General features: G+C 35.0%; 1 protein-coding gene across 3 annotated transcripts in view; it reads left to right on the top strand.

Annotated features, from left to right (window-relative positions):
- Window positions 1-20,523, top strand: part of Ppp4r3b (protein phosphatase 4 regulatory subunit 3B) — a 46,623-nt gene that overhangs the window by 19,371 nt on the left and 6,729 nt on the right. The window contains exons 5-14 of one of the 3 annotated variants that reach the window (XM_070025661.1): window positions 3,578-3,655; window positions 5,187-5,303; window positions 6,412-6,528; window positions 7,186-7,317; window positions 9,074-9,176; window positions 11,792-11,833; window positions 13,541-13,699; window positions 16,021-16,190; window positions 18,087-18,226; window positions 19,110-19,273. In XM_070025661.1, coding sequence (XP_069881762.1) covers window positions 3,578-3,655; window positions 5,187-5,303; window positions 6,412-6,528; window positions 7,186-7,317; window positions 9,074-9,176; window positions 11,792-11,833; window positions 13,541-13,699; window positions 16,021-16,190; window positions 18,087-18,226; window positions 19,110-19,273 — 1,222 coding nt within the window. Of the gene's footprint in view, window positions 1-3,577; window positions 3,656-5,186; window positions 5,304-6,411; window positions 6,529-7,185; window positions 7,318-9,073; window positions 9,177-11,791; window positions 11,834-13,540; window positions 13,700-16,020; window positions 16,191-17,875; window positions 18,034-18,086; window positions 18,227-19,088; window positions 19,274-20,523 lie in introns of those variants that run through there. The other 2 variants (XM_070025660.1, XM_070025662.1) reach the window with 2 other exon arrangements.

The raw sequence follows: 20,523 nt of genomic DNA, 5'->3' as shown, positions 1-20,523 counted from the left end.
TTGCTGTCAAGGCTTGCTTCGAACTGCAATTCTTAGAACTCAGCCCCTGGAGTAGCTAGGATTACAGGCAGGAGCCTGTTTGTTTCTAAATCTATAATCATAAGTCATAAATATGTTTTATATTTGAATAAATTATACAAACTAAATCATAAATTTGAAACAATTTGTGTTAATGTATAAACAAAAATGTGTATGAGAGCTGTAATATAAATCAAGAGCAACTTTAAAAAATATTTTCTAGTACTTGAGATGCATTTTTTTTAATCAGCCAAACTGTAAGCTAAATTATATTTTCAAAAATATACAAGAAGGAAAGAAATTAAGGTAATGACCAATTGCCAACTACTCAGCGAAAAGCCAGAAGTAGAACTGTGACTCAAGTTATAATGTGCTGGCCTTGAGTAAAAAAACTAAGCGATAATACTCAAGACGGAGTTCAGACTCATAACTAACACCAAATCAAAAACCAACAGGGGTCGATGGCTCATTTCCTAAATGGCTCATTTCTACCAATTCTGTGTAGAAATTTTTGGCTAGGTTTTAGGTGTTTCCAGACATTCTTCTCTCCATATGACATGCATACCTCTGGATTTTAAGATGAATTTAATATATTGTCACATGACTGAGGTAAGTGAAAATTTACACATTTTATCTAACTGGACTAAAATAAGGTAGGGCAAAATCATAAAAGTACATGGGAATAGTTATCCTAACTATACCTAATTTCAGATTGAGCAACTGTGCTTAGAATTAAGAAATAAATATTTGTTAATATTTTTGTGCTGGAGGTTGAGTTCAGGGGCTCAACTCTTGCTTGGTTTTTTTTTCCCCTCAAGGTGAGGGCTCTACCATGTGAGTTGCCTCTACTTCCAGCAATTTGCTGGTTAATTATTTTTTTTTTTTTTTTTTTTTTTTTGGGGGGTCCGGTCGTGGGGCCTGAACTCTGGGCCTGGGCGCTGTCCCTCAGCTCTTCAGCTCAAGGCTAGCGCTCTACCACTATGAGCCACAGCGCCACTTCCGGCTTTTTTCTTTTTGCTTATGTGGTGCTGAGGAATCGAACCCAGGGCCTCGAGCATGCAAGGCAAGCGCTCTACCACTGAGCCACCTTCCCAGCCCTTGCTGGTTAATTATTGATGAGTCCCATTTTGGGGCTGGGACTTTGGCTTAGTGGTAGAGTGCTTGCCTAGCATGCATGAAGCCCTGGGTTCGATTCCTCAATACTACATACACAGAAAACGCTGGAAGTGGCGCTGTGTCTTAAGTGGTAGACTGCTAACCTTGAGCAAAAGAAGTTCACACACAGTGCCCAGACCCTGAGTTCAAGCCCCAGGACTGGCAAAAAAAAGAGTACCAGGTATTTCCATGGGCTAGCTTTGACCTGCAATCCTCAGATCTCAGCCTCCAGAGTAGCTAGGCTTATAGATGTGTAATCACCACAGCCATACTTTGCAAAAATGAATTCTGAAAATCCAATAAAAGAGGCTCAGACCTGTAATCCTAGCTACTCAGGAGACTGAGATCTAAGAATCGTGGTTCAAAGCCAGACGGGGCAGGAAAGTTCATGAGATTCTTATCTCCAATAAACCACCAGAAAACTGGAGTGGTGCTGTGGCTCAGTTATTAGAGCACTTGCCTTGAGCTGAAGAGCTGAGGAACAGCACCCAGGCTCAGGAGTTCAAGCCCCATGACTGACCACACCTCACCCCCCCCCCCCAAAAAAAAAAGCCAAGTAAAATGTGGTTATTTCCATCTAAACAGCTATAAGGTATGTGTTTTTTAAGACATCACACATTCTAACTTAAAGCAAACCTATGAAGAATAGTTGTTCTTTTTTTTAAATTTGTTGTTCTCTTAATTTTTTAATTATCTTCAGTTTTACAAAGGAGTTGCCATTCAACAAAGCAGTTTATGAATACAATGCATATTGATCACTTGCTTATTTTAAAGCTGGAAGTGGTGCTGTGGCTCAAGTGGTGGAATACCTAGCCTTGAACAAAAAGCAGCTAACAGTCTATACCCAGGCCCTGAGTTCAAGACCCAGGATTGGCAAAAAAAAAAAAGAAAAAGAAATTTCTAATTTCATTTACTAATTGAATATGTAAAATATTTAAATCTTTTTTTTTAAAGCTGTTATGTGATTCTTAGTTGGTAGACAGAGTTTTTGTTTTTTTGCCAGTCCTGGTTCTCGGCCTGGGTTCTGTCCCTGAGCTTCTTGTGCTCAAGGCAGGGTACTCTAACACTTTTACTTGAGCTATAACACCACTTCCTGTTTTAAGAATCTCACAGTTTCTTGCAGGCTGGCTTCAAACCACAATCCTCAGATCTTAGCCTCCTGAGAGGTGTGAGCAACCAGTGCCCAGCTGTATGTGAAGTTCTTGTCTGCAGAATCTGTGTTATTGTTACTGGTAGTCCTAGGCTACTAAGAGGCTAGTCCATCTATAAATACTGAATTCTGCAAGAAAAAATTTAAGTGGAAAATTGTATTTAGCATGGAGTTGACATTTTTCCCTCTGAAAATATTCTGAAAAAATCTTTTAATCAGGAAAGGATGAAGATTTAGAAATGTGGGGAAAATTATAAAATTTTTAAAGATTTGATCATGGGAAACATATGCTTCCTCCTGAAAGTATTTGGGAAAAGTGGTTGAAAGGACAAATAAAAAATCACAAGGTCCAAAAGGCAAATGAGGTAAATAAGAAAAAAAAATGCCACTGAGTCCAACTAGTGAAAAGGTTTATTTCTCAGTGTTTAATCTATTTGATGTTCAGTGGAGCACTGGACATACTTACATACTTTTCTATAATTACACCTAGTGGTTTCCTTCATGGATTTTTTTTTGGGGGGGGGGGTCAGTCATGGGGCTTGAACTCTGGGCTTGGGTGCTGTCCCTGGGCTCTTCAGCTCAAGGCGAGGACTCTACCACTTGAGCTACAGCACCACTTTCGATTTTCTGGTGGTTTATTGGAGATAAGAGTTTCACGGACTTTCCTGCCCAGGCTGGCTTTGAACCTCGATCCTCAGATCTCAGCCTCCTGAGTAGCTAGGATTACAGGCGTGAGCCACCAGCGCCTGGCTTCTTCATGGATTTTTTGTTGTTGTTTTGTAGTACTTGGATTTAAAGATCAGGACCTTGAGCTTTCTAAAAGACAAGCATTCTACCACTTGAGTCATGCCTCCATCCTGCTTTTTGTTGATTATTTTGGAGGTAGAGTCTAGCAGACTTTCCATGCTAGCTTTGAATCTCTATCCTCTTGATCTCAGCCTCCTGAGAACCTCAGATTAAAGGTTTTTTGTTTATTGGAAGAGTTTTGGGCAGTACTAGAGTTTGAACTCAACTTTGCATAGTGGGCATTCAAGCTGCCACTTGAGCTATGTCTCTGGCCCTCAATTATCAGTTCTTTATAGTGAGGTTTAATTATATGTTTATGTATTACTAGATAATAATATAATCAAATTTTGGGAAATGACAGCATAAATATAACCTGTATATTGTTTTATGAAGAAAATGTTACTGAATTTTAATCTTTAAGTGAATATAACTTCAAATGTTGATTAAAAATTTATAATTCTTATGCAGGAAGATGAGAAGTTTTTGTCTGAAGTTTTTGCACAATTAACAGATGAGGCTACGGATGATGATAAAAGGCGTGAATTGGTAAACTGTTGTCTTTCTAAAAATTGTTTTTGTTTTTAGAAAGCTCTTACAATGTTCTGAGATATGTGTGTCCATTTCCATGAGGGAATTTGAATGGCTTATAAATCCCCAAATCAGATAGAGGGCTTATATAAAGACAGATTTATAAACTCATACATAGTTGTAGGTACTTACATAACAAAGATGCTTTTTAAAAAGACATAAAGAAATGCTTCTTACATGAATGAGAAATTGTTTCTTAGAAATTTTTTAGTGTGTTTAACTTTTTCTAAGATATAAATCATATTAGAGAAGAGAATAGTGATAATTTGGTACCAAATGTTTCCTCATTTCCTCAAACAGATTTGGAAGTTTATAAACTAATGAAAAATTGCTGACTTGAAACTATGCAAGCCATATGTGATGTAGTTATTAAGAACCTACTCACTTTTCTGATTTGCAAAATGAGTGTTTTAAACTAGAGAATTTTTTATATTCTAATTCTTAGAATTGTGTCATTGTCACAGAGACATTTGGGGGGGGGGAGGTTCTTTCCTGGTGCTTGAACTTGGCCTGGGTGCTGTCCCTGAGCTGATCTTTTTTTCAAAGCTAGTGCTCTACCACTTGAGCCACAGCATCACTTCCAGCTTTTTCTGAGTAGTTTATTGGAAATGAGTCTCACAGACTTTCCTGTCCATCCTGGCTTCTAGCCATGATACTCAGATCTCAGCCTCCTGAGTAGCTAGGATTATAGGCATGAGCCACCTGCACCCAGCTACAGCTACATTTTATTACAAGATTTCTGTGCACTATGCTGCATTTCAAGAGAATCAGTGTTGAGGAATAATGTAGAATTCACTTTTAATGAGGTATTGGTATCTTTTGTTTTTAAAGTGAATTTATTTTTTATCATCATACCTCAGCTTAATGTGTACTGGGATTATAAATAGGCACCACCACTCATGGTGCTAGTGTTTCAGGTTTAGTTTTTTTGTTTTGTTTTTGTTTTAATTTGGGTTTTGTGCATATACTGGATTGAAATCAGGGCCCAGGCATGTCCCTTAGCTTTTCCATTCAAATAGTGCTGTGCCACTTGGGCTTATAGCTACTTCCTGCTTTTTGTGGATAAATTGGAGATAAGAGTCTCCCAGACTTTCCTGCCTGAACTAGGTTCAGGCTATATCTGATCCTCAAATCTCAGCCTCTTAAGTAGCTAGAATTACAAGCATGAGCCTCCAGCACCAGCTTTGGAACTAGTTTTTAATAACAGTTTTCTGGCTTAATATGATATTCAGTGTAAATTTTGAGGAGGCAATGTAGTATGAAAAGACAAAATCCTTTAGAAGGGTAAATTCCACAGTTTCAGGTAATATTGTGTGTGTTTCCATTTCATGGAGTTCATTTTGATAAATAATAATTTTATATTAGCAGAGGCACATAGGAATTGTACCTTTGTGTTCCTTTCCTAAGATTACCCTCCTTTGGTCTCACTGTATGTGAATGCCTAAAGTTCTGTATGTTTATTTTCTAACTATAATTTTTAATATTATAGGTTAATTTTTTCAAGGAATTTTGTGCATTTTCTCAGACATTGCAACCTCAAAACAGGGATGCATTTTTCAAAACTTTGGCAAAATTAGGAATTCTTCCTGCTCTTGAAATTGTAATGGTAATTATGTCTTTTCGTACTTTTAAAATTGTGAATTTGTGATAGATTTATAATGTGGGTGGGATAATAATGGAATTCATTGTCTTAGTTTATTATTCACTTGATACTGGATTTTACCACAAAAATTTCAGTTGTCAGTTATACTAATTTGTCATGTCAATATGTAACATTTGTCTATAACATGGCTTTAGGTAAATAAAAATCTAATTTTTTAAAGACTGAGGATATTGTGATTTATTGAAAACAATAAAATTTTTAAGTGGAGTGAAGATGGATCTCATGGCTACTGGTGCAATATGGTTTTCAGATTTCAGTTATATGAGTTTTATCCATTGGTATATACTGTCTGAAAATTTAAAATGAGATATTTTTACGGTATTTATTTCTTGTTTCTATTCATTATTCTCTTATGCTAATTTTTCTTTTTCTTCAACTTCCCCCTGCCTCCGCATCCTAAGTGTTGATATTAGAGGCATGCCCACCACACTCAGTTCTGTGACCGTTCTTAGATTTAAATTCTCCAGAAATTTATTTGTAAAATATTTCTTTTTTTAATTTTTATTTATTTTTTATTGTGAAAATACTGTACAGAGGGGTTACAATTACATGGGCAAGATAATGAGTACATTTCTTATCAAGCATTGTAGCCTCCTCCTTTGTTTCCCCTTCCCATCCCTTCCCAGCCTCTCCCCGCCCCCTGTAAAATATTTCTATATGTACAAAACAGCAGAAACTTATTTGCAAGCTATCCCAAAATCTTAATAAAAACAAAGGAACAGATACTTTACATTTTGTATGCATATATGTTTATATGTAGTCTAGTATTCAGGGTCTTGCACTTAACAGGCAAACACTTTATGAGCCATGACCCTCAACTGAAGAGATAACATATTTTGGTTATAGTACATTTTGTTCTTTTGTTATTAGGAATATCAATCCTAGGGCATTTTACAGGCTAGGAAAGCTCAAGATAATGATGAGCAAGATCCTCACATCAATTCAATAGCTTAATACAAAAATTTGAGAATACATGGATTTGGAAAAAGGGGAGGTTGCAGTAATAGTTTTTGTTAGCTATATCTGAATAACTTAGCTTTCCTTTTATCAGGGCATGGATGATTTGCAAGTTAGATCAGCTGCTACAGATATATTTTCTTATCTGGTAGAATTTAGTCCATCTATGGTTCGAGAATTTGTAATGCAAGAAGCCCAGCAGAGTGATGATGTAAGTAATAATACTGTTCTTTGTAAATTGCCTGTGATATGGTGTTTGTAAATAATATTGTTTGAAAAAATCATCATCAAAATTATGGAATGTAAAATTCTGATCAGTTGTGATATGGACAAGCTCAGTGTAAGTAACAGTTGATTTATTGGAAAAAAAACAACTTGCAGGACACCATTATAATCAATAAATCCATTATACAGTTTTGTTTGGTTGGTTTTGTTTCTTGGTGGATACCAAACCCAGGGTTTTTATACATGAGCAAGTACTCTGCCACTGACCTACATCCTCAGCCTGAGCTACAAAAGAATTTATATGTAGAGGCCAAGAAAAATCTGGTGTTTAGAACCAAGTGATACTTGGTCTTGCTTGTCTAAACCTCTAACTGTAAGCCTGAAGGTCCAACCTAAAATGATAATCTGTTAGAAGCTCCAGTGAAAGAGTCACCAATGATTTCTCTCTTCCACTTCCCTGTAAGCTGGTTTGGGGTAGGTAAAAAGAGAATGTTTATTTTTTTGAACTTGGAAAAAATTGGAATGAAAATGTTCAAGCTCTTCTATTCTGTTTTTTTTTCTACATATGATTCTGATTTTGTTTTCATTTGGTGTTTGTTTTATTATATCCAAAACAATTTCTAATAGAAATGTTTTCTTATAGGATATCCTTCTTATTAATGTAGTAATCGAACAAATGATCTGTGACTCTGATCCTGAACTAGGAGGTGCAGTCCAGTTAATGGGACTTCTTCGAACTTTAATTGACCCGGAGAACATGCTGGCTACAAGTAATGTAAGAAATTACTCTGAGATAAAAAATGTTTCTGTCTAGTCAGTTTTATAATGATAAAAAATGTTTCTGAGATAAAAAATGTTTCTGTCTAGTCAGTTTTGAGAAGCAAATTTATTCAACCAGCATTAATATTCCTGCATTGAATCATACAACACTAAATGCAGACTGTACAAATTGTATTAAGGCTTTTTTGGTGGTGGTGGTGGTGGTGGTCATGGGGCTTGAACTCTGGGCTTGGGCGCTGTCCCTGTACTCTTCAGCTCAAGGCAAGCGCTCTACCACTTGAGCCACAGAGCCACTTCTGGTTTTCTGGTGGTTAATTGGAGATAAGAGTCTCACAGACTTTCCTGTCTGCCAGGCTTTGAACCGTGATCCTCATATCTCAGCCTCCTGAGTAGCTAGAATTACGCACGTGAGCCACTGATTCCTGGTTTTCTTTCTTTCTTTCTTTTTCTTTTTCTTTTTTTTTTTTTTGGAGAGAGAGAAAGTTTTTAGTAGTAGGGTTTGGATTCAGGGCCTCTGATTACTAGGCAGGCACACTACCGCGTAAAGCCTACATAAAACTTTTTTGCTTTTGGTATTTTTTTAGATATTCCACATTTATGCCCAGGGCTGGTCTAAAATCAAAACATCCCAATCACTGCCTCTTGTGTAGCTAAGATTACAGATATCTGCCATCACACTCAGTCTTCTTAAAACCTTAATAAAATATTGGAAATTTCTACATATGGCCCTTGACCTCTGTAAATTAACTTCCAAAAATTTTATATATAGCAATATGACTATGTTAACATTACTGAACTCTGCTTTAAAGTGAGCATAAAATGAAAGTTCTTAACTATAGTCATAAAAGAGTTTGATTCCAGTATATTAGTAATGGTTATCTCAGTAAAATTCCTTACAGAAGCTGAATACTGGTTGGCCCACACCTATAATCCTAGCTACTCAAGAGGCTAGATCTGAGGATCACAGTTCAAAGCCAGCTCTGGCAGGAAAGTCTGAGACTCTTATCTCCAATTAACCACCATAAAACCAGAAGGGCACTGGGACTCAAAGTCATAGAGTGCTAGCCTTTAGTGAAAAAGCCCAGGCCCTGAGTTCAAACCCCCACCACCACCAAAAAACAAATAATTTCTTACAGAGAAATGTTCACATTATTTTTCAATTGTTACTAATTTGCTTGTAGGATTGTATAACTAAAAAAAAAAAAGCATTACTTTCTAAATTTCCAAAATCTAAATTTTAAAATTTATAGAACAAATTAAAATTTCATTTTTCTATCTAATGGCCTAGTAATTATTCAAATTCAGATAGGTAGTAAAATCTGGGATTCCAAACTTTATAAACAGTTAACTTGGTATTACATAGCCTGATTGTTTGGGGGGTGGGGTGTTGGAAAAAAACTCAGTGAGGGAAGGGGTAACATTTGTTGGTTCTTCATCGCATTTTTGATTACCACCATCTTCAAAATAATCTTCTTGTAAATATCCTTGGCAAAATATTTTATGATGTTATCTGATCTTTTCCTTGCTTTCATTTTTATTTAATATACAATAGAAAGTCGACAATTTACATTTCTGTAGAAAAAGTGAATATATTTAAATTTCTCCTTTCATAATATATAGCTAGATTTTTTGTTTTCACAATAAGATAAGGTACCTGTTTTTCATTTATGACATATGATACTAATTCTTGAGGATGCTTTTTTAACTTAGAAGACAATAAAGTATTCTTTAAAATTTCTTATTTGGTTTAGAAAACGGAAAAGAGTGAGTTTCTAAATTTCTTCTACAACCATTGTATGCATGTCCTCACTGCACCACTTTTGACCAATACTTCAGAAGACAAAGGTGAAAAGGGTAGGTTTTCATCCTTATGCCATCATTATTTCTGTTTTTAAAAATGTGAAATAATACTAAAAGTAAGACTTTTCTTCATGGTGCTTTATATGACTATTGCAGATTTGAGACTGTTACCAGTCATGCTATTTCTTGTTTCTGAATATAAACACCTACCAATATATAGAAGGCTTTTTCTTATATTCAGTAATTAAATTTTATATATTTTATTGCATTCATTACATTAGTAATTTATGAGCTGTAAATTTTACTTCAAGTTTTTTGAAGTGAAATGGATACCTAATGTTATTTTTGAAGCATTCTGAACATACTCCTCCAGATAGCCATAGTTGTATATCTAATTATTCAATAATTTTTAAGTGGTATTTTGCTATATTCAACTTTGCCATATATAATAACTCTGTTAAATTTTATCAGTTTGCAGTGTTTGTATTATAATCCATGCTTAAACAAGTGACTGAAAAATATACAACTCACTTGGTGAAATCAGAAATGTGGGAGCATACTAGAACATTAGCTACTATCTGAAAATGTTGATAATCAAGAGAAACTAAGGCAGTACGTATGAAACTAATGTTGTGATGTAGGCATGCACACCTGTATAATATCAATTTTTTTGTGATTATATATATACTCTGAGGAGTGTTTCTACATTTGAATGGCCAGCAAAGGAGTGTTACTGCATTATTCCTGGTCGGAAAACCAAGTGTATTCGTTTGCTGGACTATGGTACATCAGTTAAAATAATTGAATTTCAATGTATTAACTTAAAATATTTTTGAAAATATACAGTTGAGTAGATACAGAAGCATCTTCCAATAGATTTTATTGAAGAATGGTTCCATTTATAATACATCATGTTTAATGTTCATTTTAAAATACTTCCAGCATATATAAGTATGTAGATAATTGTATAATAGACATTTATACTCCTCTGGCTCTATTAAATCTAACTTGCCTACTTCTTTATTTAGTTTATTTACTTATTGCCAGTCCTGGAGCTTAAACTCAGGGCCTGGGCACTGTCCCTGAGCTTCTTTTTGCTCAAGGCTAGCACTCTACCAGTTGAGCCACAGCACAGCTCCATTTCCGGTTTTCTGGTGGTTAATTAGAAGTAAGTCTCATGTACTTTTCCTGCCCAGGCTGGCTTTGAACCACAATCCTCAGATCTCAGCCTCCTGGGTAGCAGGCATGACTCACCCACACCCAACCCTAATTTTTTTTTGGGGGGGGGGTCTGGTCGTGGGGCCTGAACTCTGGGCCTGGATGCTGTCCCTCAGCTCTTCAGCTCAAGGCTAGCGCTCTATCACTTGAGCCACAGCACCACTTCCGGCTTTTTGCTTATGTGGTGCTGAGGAATCGAACCCACAGCCTCATGCATGCAAAGTAAGCGCTCTACCACTGAGCCACCTTTCCAGCCCCTCAACCCTAAATTTTTTAATTTAAAAAAAATACATATATAGCTTTGTACTTTTTCACAATAACATTCCCACCTTATATATCCTATGCTCTTCCCTGGCATCACTTTAAAGTATTCCAAATCTGCAGTCTTGTATAGTATTTCTTACATCAATGAATATCCTGCAGTTTAGCCTACTTCTAATATAAAATTTATTTCTAGATTTTTTTGCTATTAACACATGATGTTCTGATGCATAGTTTTGTATTTCCCTATGAAAATATGTCTATATGTACCATGGGATATGTACCTGGAAATTTTCTTAGTAATTTTATTGCTTATCAAAAACCATATGGCCAGATGCCAGTGGCTCATGCCTATAATCCTAGCTACTCTGGAGATTGAGATCTAAGTTCAAAGCCAGACTGAGCAGGAAAGTTCATGAAACTCTTAACTCCAATGAACTTCTAAACAGTCAAAAAGTAGAACTGTGTGGCAAGTGGTAGAGTACTAGCCTTGAGCACAAAAGCTCAGGGACAGTGCACAGGCCTTGAGTTTAAACCCCAGGACTGGCACAAAAAAAGATGAATTGTAAGTAACTATGATAATTGAACAAGGAAAACTTCTGGAATTATTTGAGTATGGAAAGTGATAGAGTGGATAACTGAAATATGTGTAAAAATGTGTGAAAATGTAATGATGAAATCCTCGTCTTTGTAATTAATGTAAGGTAATTTTAAAATAATAGTTTCCTTAGAAAACATTATTGATGTGTTTTGAAGTTTTAAAAATTCCTGTATGTTTTGCTTCAAATATGCTATTCAAAGACATACACTAATTGTTGGATAATAAATAGGAAAACTGTAAAAGATGTATCGAGGTATTAGTAGTCCCTGTATTAGTATTCCTTGAACACAGGGAATATTGATTTGTTATCTAAAATAAAATAGGAAGCATATGTACTGAGTCAGAATAAAAATTTTTTTATCAAATTTCAAAAAAAGTATCAGTCTTCTAATTATAATCTCACTTACATTTATTCCACATCTATACCCAGTTCCATAAAAGAATACAAATAGTTGTATCATACTTGACCACAGTAACCACCTCTTAATGATGTTATGAAGGTGAAAGAAGACTGACAACGTATTTTATGTATTATAAACTATTAGGGAAATGTGTAAGATAACTGAAATAGTTTAATTTTTTTTATTAGATGATATAGATGGATCTAACAAAAACAACACAATTTGTCCTGGTAAGTATTATTTTTCTGTAAATTTATAGCTTGTTTTCTGACATTGTTTCCAGGCATCATTGTCTGTAAATTGAGGATTTGGAGGGTGTTTTTTGAGACAGTGTCTGGAGGTGCAGTCCATGTTAGCTTCAAACTTAATGATCTTCTTGTCTCTACTCTCCCAAATGTTGGGATTACAAGTGTGTACCACTACACTTGGCTTTTTAACTTTTTAAATCTAACAAGCTAAGATCTGTTATGTACTTAATGACATGTCAGTTTATAACATTACACATAGTATTCTTAAATCCAAGTCATAACACTGTTCCTCTGCTTAATGTAGGCACCTCGTTTAATGTTTTTTCTATCCATCTCATCAAATCTCTCGGGAACTGATTTCAGTTTCTTTATGGTTTAATATTTCCTTCCCGAACGCATTTATAATAGAGGGTGTTTGTCAATATAACTCCTTAATCACATGAAAATTTGATGTTCAAGCAGCAGTTCAAAATTGTTTCATGAATTATTTCCAGTGGATCACATCTATAATCCTAGCTACTTAGGAGGCCTAGATCTGGAGATTTGAAGCTTAAAGCCAACTTGGGCACAAAAGTTAATGAGACTCCATCCAATTAACCAGGAAAATGCCAAACTGGAGGCATGGCTCAAATGATTAAAAAAAAATAGCTATGAGTGAAAAAGTGAAATGAAAGCTGAAGTATCTGAGTTCAAGTCCCAGTACAAGCACACAAATCCTTTTCATGGACCAAAACTTTTTGGGGGAGTGTGGGTAGTCTATTTCAATTGGCCACTGGATATCATAAATTTATGTTTAAAATTATTTTGAACACAATTTTTTTTTTCTGTCCCTCAGCTCTTCAGCTCAAGGCTAGCGCTCTACCACTTGAGCTACAGCACCACTTCCAGTTTTCTGGTGGTTTATTGGAGATAAGAGTTTCATGGACTTTTTTGCCTGGGCTGGCTTTGAACTGCAATCCTCAGATCTCAGCCACCAGTACCTGGCAAACATAATATTTTTTACTTGACACTGAAAATAGCCAACAATATAATTTGTTTGATGTGTTTAAAAGAAAACATGTTAATTCTTCAAGAAATTTAAATGATCCCCCCTTTAGACAAAAACTAGGACATAGTTTATCTTTACTATGGGATGCTTTATATAAATGAACTAATAATAATAAACATTTAGGAAACAAATCAAAAAACTCAATGAAATGATGGTTGTTTATCACATGTATAGATTTATGTTTAGCTTTTCTATTATTAATTTTTTTTTTTTTTTGGTCGGTCATGGGGCTTGAACTCTGGGCCTGGGAGCTGTCCCTCAGTTCTTCAGCTCAAGGCAAGAGCTCTACCACTTGAGCTACAGTGCCACTTGGTTTTTATTGGAGAAAAGAGTCTCACGGATTTTCCTTCACTGCCCATGCTGGATTTGAACCACAATCCTCAGATTTCAGCCTCTTCAGTAGCTAGGATGACAGGAGTGAGACACCGGCATCTGGTTATTATTAAGTTTTTATACAAATCTCCTAAACGGTAGTAGGTAACTGATAACACATCACATGCTCAATAAAATAATAAAAACCTACAGTCTTTTTAATTGCTATCAAAAGTAGGAAATACAATTTAACTTATGCTCTAGAATATTATGTTGTATTCTGTGGTGTATTGCAGTATTTATATTAATGAAATGACTTTCTTTTGTAGATAATTACCAAACAGCACAGCTACTTGCCTTAATTTTAGAGTTACTCACCTTTTGTGTGGAACATCACACATACCACATAAAAAACTATATCATGAACAAGGACTTGCTTAGAAGAGTCTTAGTCTTGATGAATTCAAAGCACACTTTCCTGGCCTTGTGTAAGTAATAAATTTAAATGAACATTCTTGTAAAATTATTTAAGAAACAGCATTTTTAGCACAGATGAAAAGTGAAGTTGCCTTTTTAGCTGTATGTATGTTATTAAAATTATGAAAAATCCTACTTTCATTTTTCCTTTTTTTTTTTAATTGTGAAAATACCATATAGAGCGGTTACAATTACATGGGCAAGATAGTACATTTCTTGTCAAGCATTGTTGCCTCCTTTGTTTCCCCTTCCTCCTTTTTGTTTCTTAAAGGGCAAAAGGAATCTTTTATAGTGGTTCCTCCACCCACATACACATTTAGAGTTCAGATTCAGTTAGCCAAACTTGCGTGCATTGGCAGCATTTTGTTAGTAGAATCTGTTTTCTTCTGTTTTCCATCTGCTTCATCAGATTGTCATTAATTCGTAACTTTCAATCCCCATTCATTCATTCCTCATCCTGGGCCTTGAACTCAGGTCTGGGCACTGTTCCTGAGCTGCTTTGACTCCAGGGTAGCACTCTATCACTTGAGCCATAGTGACACTTCTGGCTCTTTCTGAGTATTTTATTGCAGATAAGAGTCTCACAGAGTTTCTTGTGCAGGCTGGCCTCAAACAATAGCCCTCAGATCTCAGCCTCCTGAATAGCTACAATTACAAGCATGAGCCACCAGTGCCTGGCCTCTCCTTTTACTTTTATGGCCTTCTATAGCCAGTGTTAATTGCCTACAATATTTCTGGTGGTAGTTTGTTTTACTGATTTATATTTGGGGTGGTACCAGGGTTGGAACTCAGTGCCTTCATGTTTGCTAATGAATAAAACCATATTTTTCCCACAGAATTAAAATAACACTTTGGTCCTAGCATTCTCACTTTTCTCTTCCATCATAATTTGGTTATTTTAATTATGTGTTCTTCCAAATTAAATTAAAATAATTTTATTCTGGGTGCCTGTGGCTCATACCTATAGTCCTAGCTACTGGAAAGACTGATATTGAAGAGATTGAGGTTCAAGGCCACCCTGTGCAATATAAATTAAATATCTCACTGAAGAGCTGCTCATGCTGGTGTGCTGCTATCAACCTAAGTACCAGGAAAGCCTGCACATGGGCAATCTCAAAAATACAGAGCAGGGGCTGGGAAGGTGGCTCAGTGGTAGAGTGCTTGCCTTGCATGCATGAGGCCCTGGGTTCGATTCCTCAGCACCACATAAGCAAAAAGCCAGAAGTGGCGCTATGGCTCAGGTGGTAGAGCGCTAGCCTTGAGCTGAAGAGCTGAGGGACAGCGCCCAAGTCCAGAGTTCAGGCCCCACGACCGCACCCAAAAAAAAAAAAATACAGAGCAAAAATCTGGGCTACATAGTAAGCCCAAGGCCCTAAGGTCAAAAACCCCAGTACCTCTCCAAAAAAAAAAAAATCATTCAGTGCATCTTGATTAAAATTAAGTTATATTAATTTTGGAAGCATTGATATTTTCTCGGCAGGTTGACTGTAGAGTTCTTCTTTAATGTACATGATTTTCCAGTATTTATATTTTTTTCAGGATTTTTTTTTAATTGTGAAAATATCGTACAGAGGGGTTACATTTAAATGGGCAAGATAATGAGTACATTTTTTTATCAAGCATTGTTGCCGCCTCCTTTGTTTTCCCTTCCCACCTTCCCCCCACCCCCCCTTTCCTTCAGGATTCTTATCTTGAAAAAATACAAATACTGGAAAAGCAGTGTTCTTGTAACTAACTTTGTGGGCCCATCAATTCACTTACCAGTAGTATATGAATATATTGTCTCACATTTTTGTCATTACTTATTACTTTATTACTTATTACTTTATAAGTAAATTCCTTCTTCTGAAACAAAATCAGAAAATCAGTATAGCACTTCTTTCCACACTTGTTTGGTGTCACAGTTAACATACATTTGTACCTTAAATGGCTGGTAAGAGGTACAACTTCCTTTAATGACCCCCTCCATCCTTGAGCAGTGTTGAAATAAGAGATTAACCTAGGAATCGGAATCCTTGGCTTAGTGGTATCTATGGAATAAGTCAAACTACATGGGAAAAATACAAGTTAAATCAACAAGATAAAAATATTAAATTTACCACAAATCCTTTGTGTTTCATAAGAATGTTAACAGTATTGCTAAATTTATTAAGGAGTAAAAGATTTTTTTTTTTGGTGCCTATGATAGGGCTTGAATGCAGAGTACCCACTGCTGATTGAGCTGTCTTTACTACATCCATTAGTTCTGCATTTATACAGTTATGGCAAGATACATATAAAATAATTAATACTGGTTTATTCATTGGCTTATTCTTTGTATTATTTTAATTAGGTGCTCTTCGTTTTATGAGACGGATAATTGGCCTTAAAGATGAATTTTATAATCGTTACATCACCAAGGGAAATCTTTTTGAGCCAGTTATAAATGCTCTTCTGGATAATGGAACTCGGTACAATCTGTTAAATTCAGCTGTTATTGAGTTGTTTGAATTTATAAGAGTGGTAAGTTTATACTAAAGAACTATGTAATTACATGCACAATTATATGTAAGATAAAGAGCTATATGAAAAGGATTATATGTAAAGGTAACATAGTTACATATAAGTAATTTTTTCATTCTCATTTTCTCCGACTTTATTCAGCATGTTTTAGAAACTATGTCTAATAAACTGAAATGTTAACTATCAATCACTTTTATATTCATATTTTCCACAGTTACAGTTTAGTGATACTAGTTTTGTTCTTTTTGGAGTTGGTACTGAGGATCAAAACAGGGTCCTAATACATGGTAGTCAAAAAATACACTTACAACTGAACCACACCCTGGTCCCATATTTTAGATTGTGAGAAATCTAAACATGCAATTTTTATTTCTTTTAACCCATATTAACTCAGTTTTCTTATAAGGATAATAAAAATAACTAGGAAGATTGAAAAATAATTCCTTTAATAGACCTTGCTATAAGATGCATGAAAGGTATGGAATCCTGAAATTTTAAGTGGAAGAGACCAGAAAGTTAGATGCACAATTTTTATTAGTTGAGGAAATCAAAACACTCAAATGATTCATTATCCTATTTACAAGCATTCAAATTTATTCCCAATAGGCAATAAAAAAAAAACTTGTCATAAGAATTAGGATAAAATCAACCTTTTCTAGTTATTTCTTTTGTTTCATTCTCATGTTTATTTCACTTTCTAGTTTTGTCTTTTACAAGTCAAATTTATACTCATTACTTGCTATTCTCATATGAAGATTGCTTGGCTGACTAGATTGTTTTCCTAAGGGGGTCACCTATAAGAATATAACCTTTTCAAAGGATGAAAAAGTAGAAGTATGTCTTTAATCTTAGAAAAGAAGGAACAAATCAGGTGCCAGTGATTCATGCCTATAAACCTAGCTACTCAGGAGGCTGAGATCTAAAAATTGGCATCTTAAGCCAGCCCAGGCAAGAAAGTCCATGAGAGTCTTCTGATTAACTACCACAAGTCAGAAGTAGAGCTGTAAACGAAGAACATTGTTAACAAGCTCAGTTAGCATCTGCATCCAAATGCATAATACAATGTTCTAATAAATCAAAACTTTATATGTTATAAACATTTTATTTCTGTATTTTTCACTTTGAAATTTTAGTGAGATACTGATAAAAATAAATTGTAAATTTCATGAATGTCCCTATTCTTTCGATTGAATCTACATTTCTCTAAAAATAAATTTGAAAGTTTGAATGCATTGAATCCCAAAAGTTAACCTAACTTTTTTTTTCTATGTACCTCAGTATACTGCAGGAATAGGTAGGTTTCAGATCTATATATATAATATATTCAAAAGAATCTGTTGTTTATTTAGATATAGCATTTCACTTTGTTAGCAGTTAAACCAGTAAGTCTTTTAAGTAGTGCATGTTGAAAATAGAATTGTAACATCTGCCCTTAAACAAGCTGTGTGCTCTGGATCAAATCATCCAACCTTTTAGAACCTCAATTTGAGATTTTGCTTTGTTGTTTTGTGGGGTTTTTTGCAGGGAAGTGTTGGTTTTGTTTTTAGTAAAATGGGTATAATACAACTTCATAGAATTGTCAGTTAAATGAAATTACATGTAAAACTGCTTTTTAAGATGCTATATGAATGACAAAGATAGAAGACATAAACTAAATCTATTTACTTTTCAAATGTTCTTTATAGTCCCACAAAAGGGCTCCAGTGAATTGCTTCTCCTTTTTTCCAAGTTTTCTGTGGAGTTCTGGCATGTATAAAGAAACTAGGACATTTATTTTTGGAAGGTGATTTTGAAAAATGTTTTTTTGATCAGCTTTGGAACTATAAAAATTTTTAAATTTTTTTCCCGTAACAAGCATTGTACTGTGTTTGAAATATAAATTTTGTGCTTATACAGGAAGATATCAAGTCTCTTACTTCACACATAGTTGAAAACTTTTATAAAGCACTTGAATCAATTGAATATGTTCAGACATTCAAAGGATTGAAGACTAAATATGAACAAGAAAAAGACAGACAAAATCAAAAACTGAACAGGTATTGTTTATTATATTTGTAGCCTACAAAATTGACTCCACACTTGCCCATAGTTTGAATCTTGTATGTGAAGTTTACCAATAATTTTCTATCAATAGATAGATAGCACAGTATTCTGTAAGGAGGTAGGTCATCTGACCTACTCAAATCCATTATATGATGAATACTATGTGGTAACTGAAGGTGAACTTTTAGTTTACAGCATCCAAAATTATTTTGGAGAGTCCTCAGGATATGTTTTATGCCATGATTTTTTCAATATACAATAAACTTTTGGCATCCAATTATATGTTTCCAAGGAGACTACTAATTTACCTAGACCATGCATATTCCAAATGGAATAGGTGACATTATTGTCACACCAAACTGCTCACTAAACATTAGATCTTATTTCGTACTTGATTCAAACACTGAAGATGCTTAATTCATTTTTCTTATAATGCTGCCCAACTTCCACTAAATCAAATCTCAAATTTTCACTTTCTCATTTAAGCATATTGAATGCCATTTTTAGCTTGGAAAATTGCCTTTTATCTTGCTTTTTATGGGGCATATTTTCACAAAATTAGGGGCAAGGAAACACTCAGCTGATCATATAATATAAATACAAGGGAAAGTAATACAGGATTGACTGGGACCATCTTTAACATTCATTCACTAAGTTGTGCAATACACAAGTTTTGGTTTGAGATTTCTTTCTTTTTTCTCTTTTTAATGTACATGGTCAGAACCTCATGAAATAAAGCCATAAATAAGATGGACTTAGTTAAAATTACTTCAGCTGTTAGCTACACATCTTTTTCCCTTAAATATAATCTGATCATGAAAGCATTACTCAGTATTTGTGATATATTTCTTACAGTGTACCATCTATATTGCGTAGTAACAGATTTCGCAGAGATGCAAAGGCTTTGGAAGAAGATGAAGAAATGTGGTTTAATGAAGATGAAGAGGAGGAAGGAAAAGTGGTTGTGGCACCAGCTGAAAAATCTAAGCCAGAAGATGATTTCCCAGATAGCTATGAAAAATTTATGGAGACTAAAAAAGGTATGAAATTCTGAATTTTTGTATAGTACCTCCTCTTAGTACAATGAATATTCAGTTCTTCAAGAAGGTTAGTCATAGTTTACATAACATGAAGGACCTGAATTTGTGCCTTACGTAGAAATTTTGTTTGTTTTGAGACACGGTTTGTCTGTAGCCCTTGCTGGCCTTAAACTTTGAATCCTCCAGCTTGAACCTGCCAAGTGCTGGGATTTACACTATGCATTGCCATACCCAAACTCATACTTAGAAATGTCATTGAGGGGGGAAAAAAAAAGAAATTTCATTGAGAACTTAAACTTCGATTTATTTTGTATGAAAATCCCACTGTGAATTTTTATTTCTGTTATACTGGAAATTTCTGTTACTAAATGTGAGAGTTGCGTTCCATTATTATTAACAGACTATATAGACTGTAAAAACCTTATATAGTACTTTATCTGTACTTTGTAACAGATAAAGTAACCTCAGAGAAGTAACTTTGTGAGCCTGGGTGCTTACAAAGTGGATCGCAATTTGAAGCCAGACTGGGCAGACATGTCTGTGAGTACCTTATCTTAAAACAAGCAAAAGCTTTCAGTAGATGTGTGGAAAAAGCCAACTGAGAATATTAGCCCTTAAGTTCAGCATTTAGCGTGCACCCCCCAAAAAAAGTAACTCAGTGTTTTGACAATTTAAAGCTGTTACAAAAGTTGCATAAAGACATAATAATTAGGAAAAACTTCTAAGTCACATAAAGAGGAAAACCAATTTTAAATTTACCATATTTTCAAATGTATTTTTTTTCATAAATTAAGCTCTTGGTGTCTTTCAGAAGAACTATTAATTTTATGACCTGTGGAATTAACATTTTTGTAATTCTGTCCTGCAAATAACAAAATTTTATATGTTGTTAGGCAGCAAAGATGGCGCTGAGAGGGAATAGAGTGGGCAGAGCCCAATTCACCTGACGTTCAGTTCGTAACCAGCCCATGAAAGCTTAGGTGCATGATAGGGTGTGACCTTGACAGTGATTGGTTCCTCTTCCTCCTTTGCCATGCCACCCACCCTTTTTGGCTTTAAAAAGGGCTGCTCTCTGTTAATAAACGAGTTTTCTACCTTCTGGGAAAAAAAAAAAAATGATATGTTGTAAACCGGGCACCCGAGGCTCATGCCTATAATCCTAGCTACTCACCTGGAGGATGATGGTTCACACAGCCCAGGCAGACAAGTCAAGACTCTTACCTCCAGTTAACAAGCAAAACGTTTGGTGT

The sequence above is a fragment of the Dipodomys merriami genome, unplaced genomic scaffold, assembly GCF_024711535.1.
Source record: "Dipodomys merriami isolate MVZ:Mamm:240054 unplaced genomic scaffold, mDipMer1.0.p SCAF_17, whole genome shotgun sequence".
NCBI lineage: Eukaryota > Metazoa > Chordata > Mammalia > Rodentia > Heteromyidae > Dipodomys > Dipodomys merriami.
This window is presented reverse-complemented; position numbering and strand designations above follow the sequence as displayed.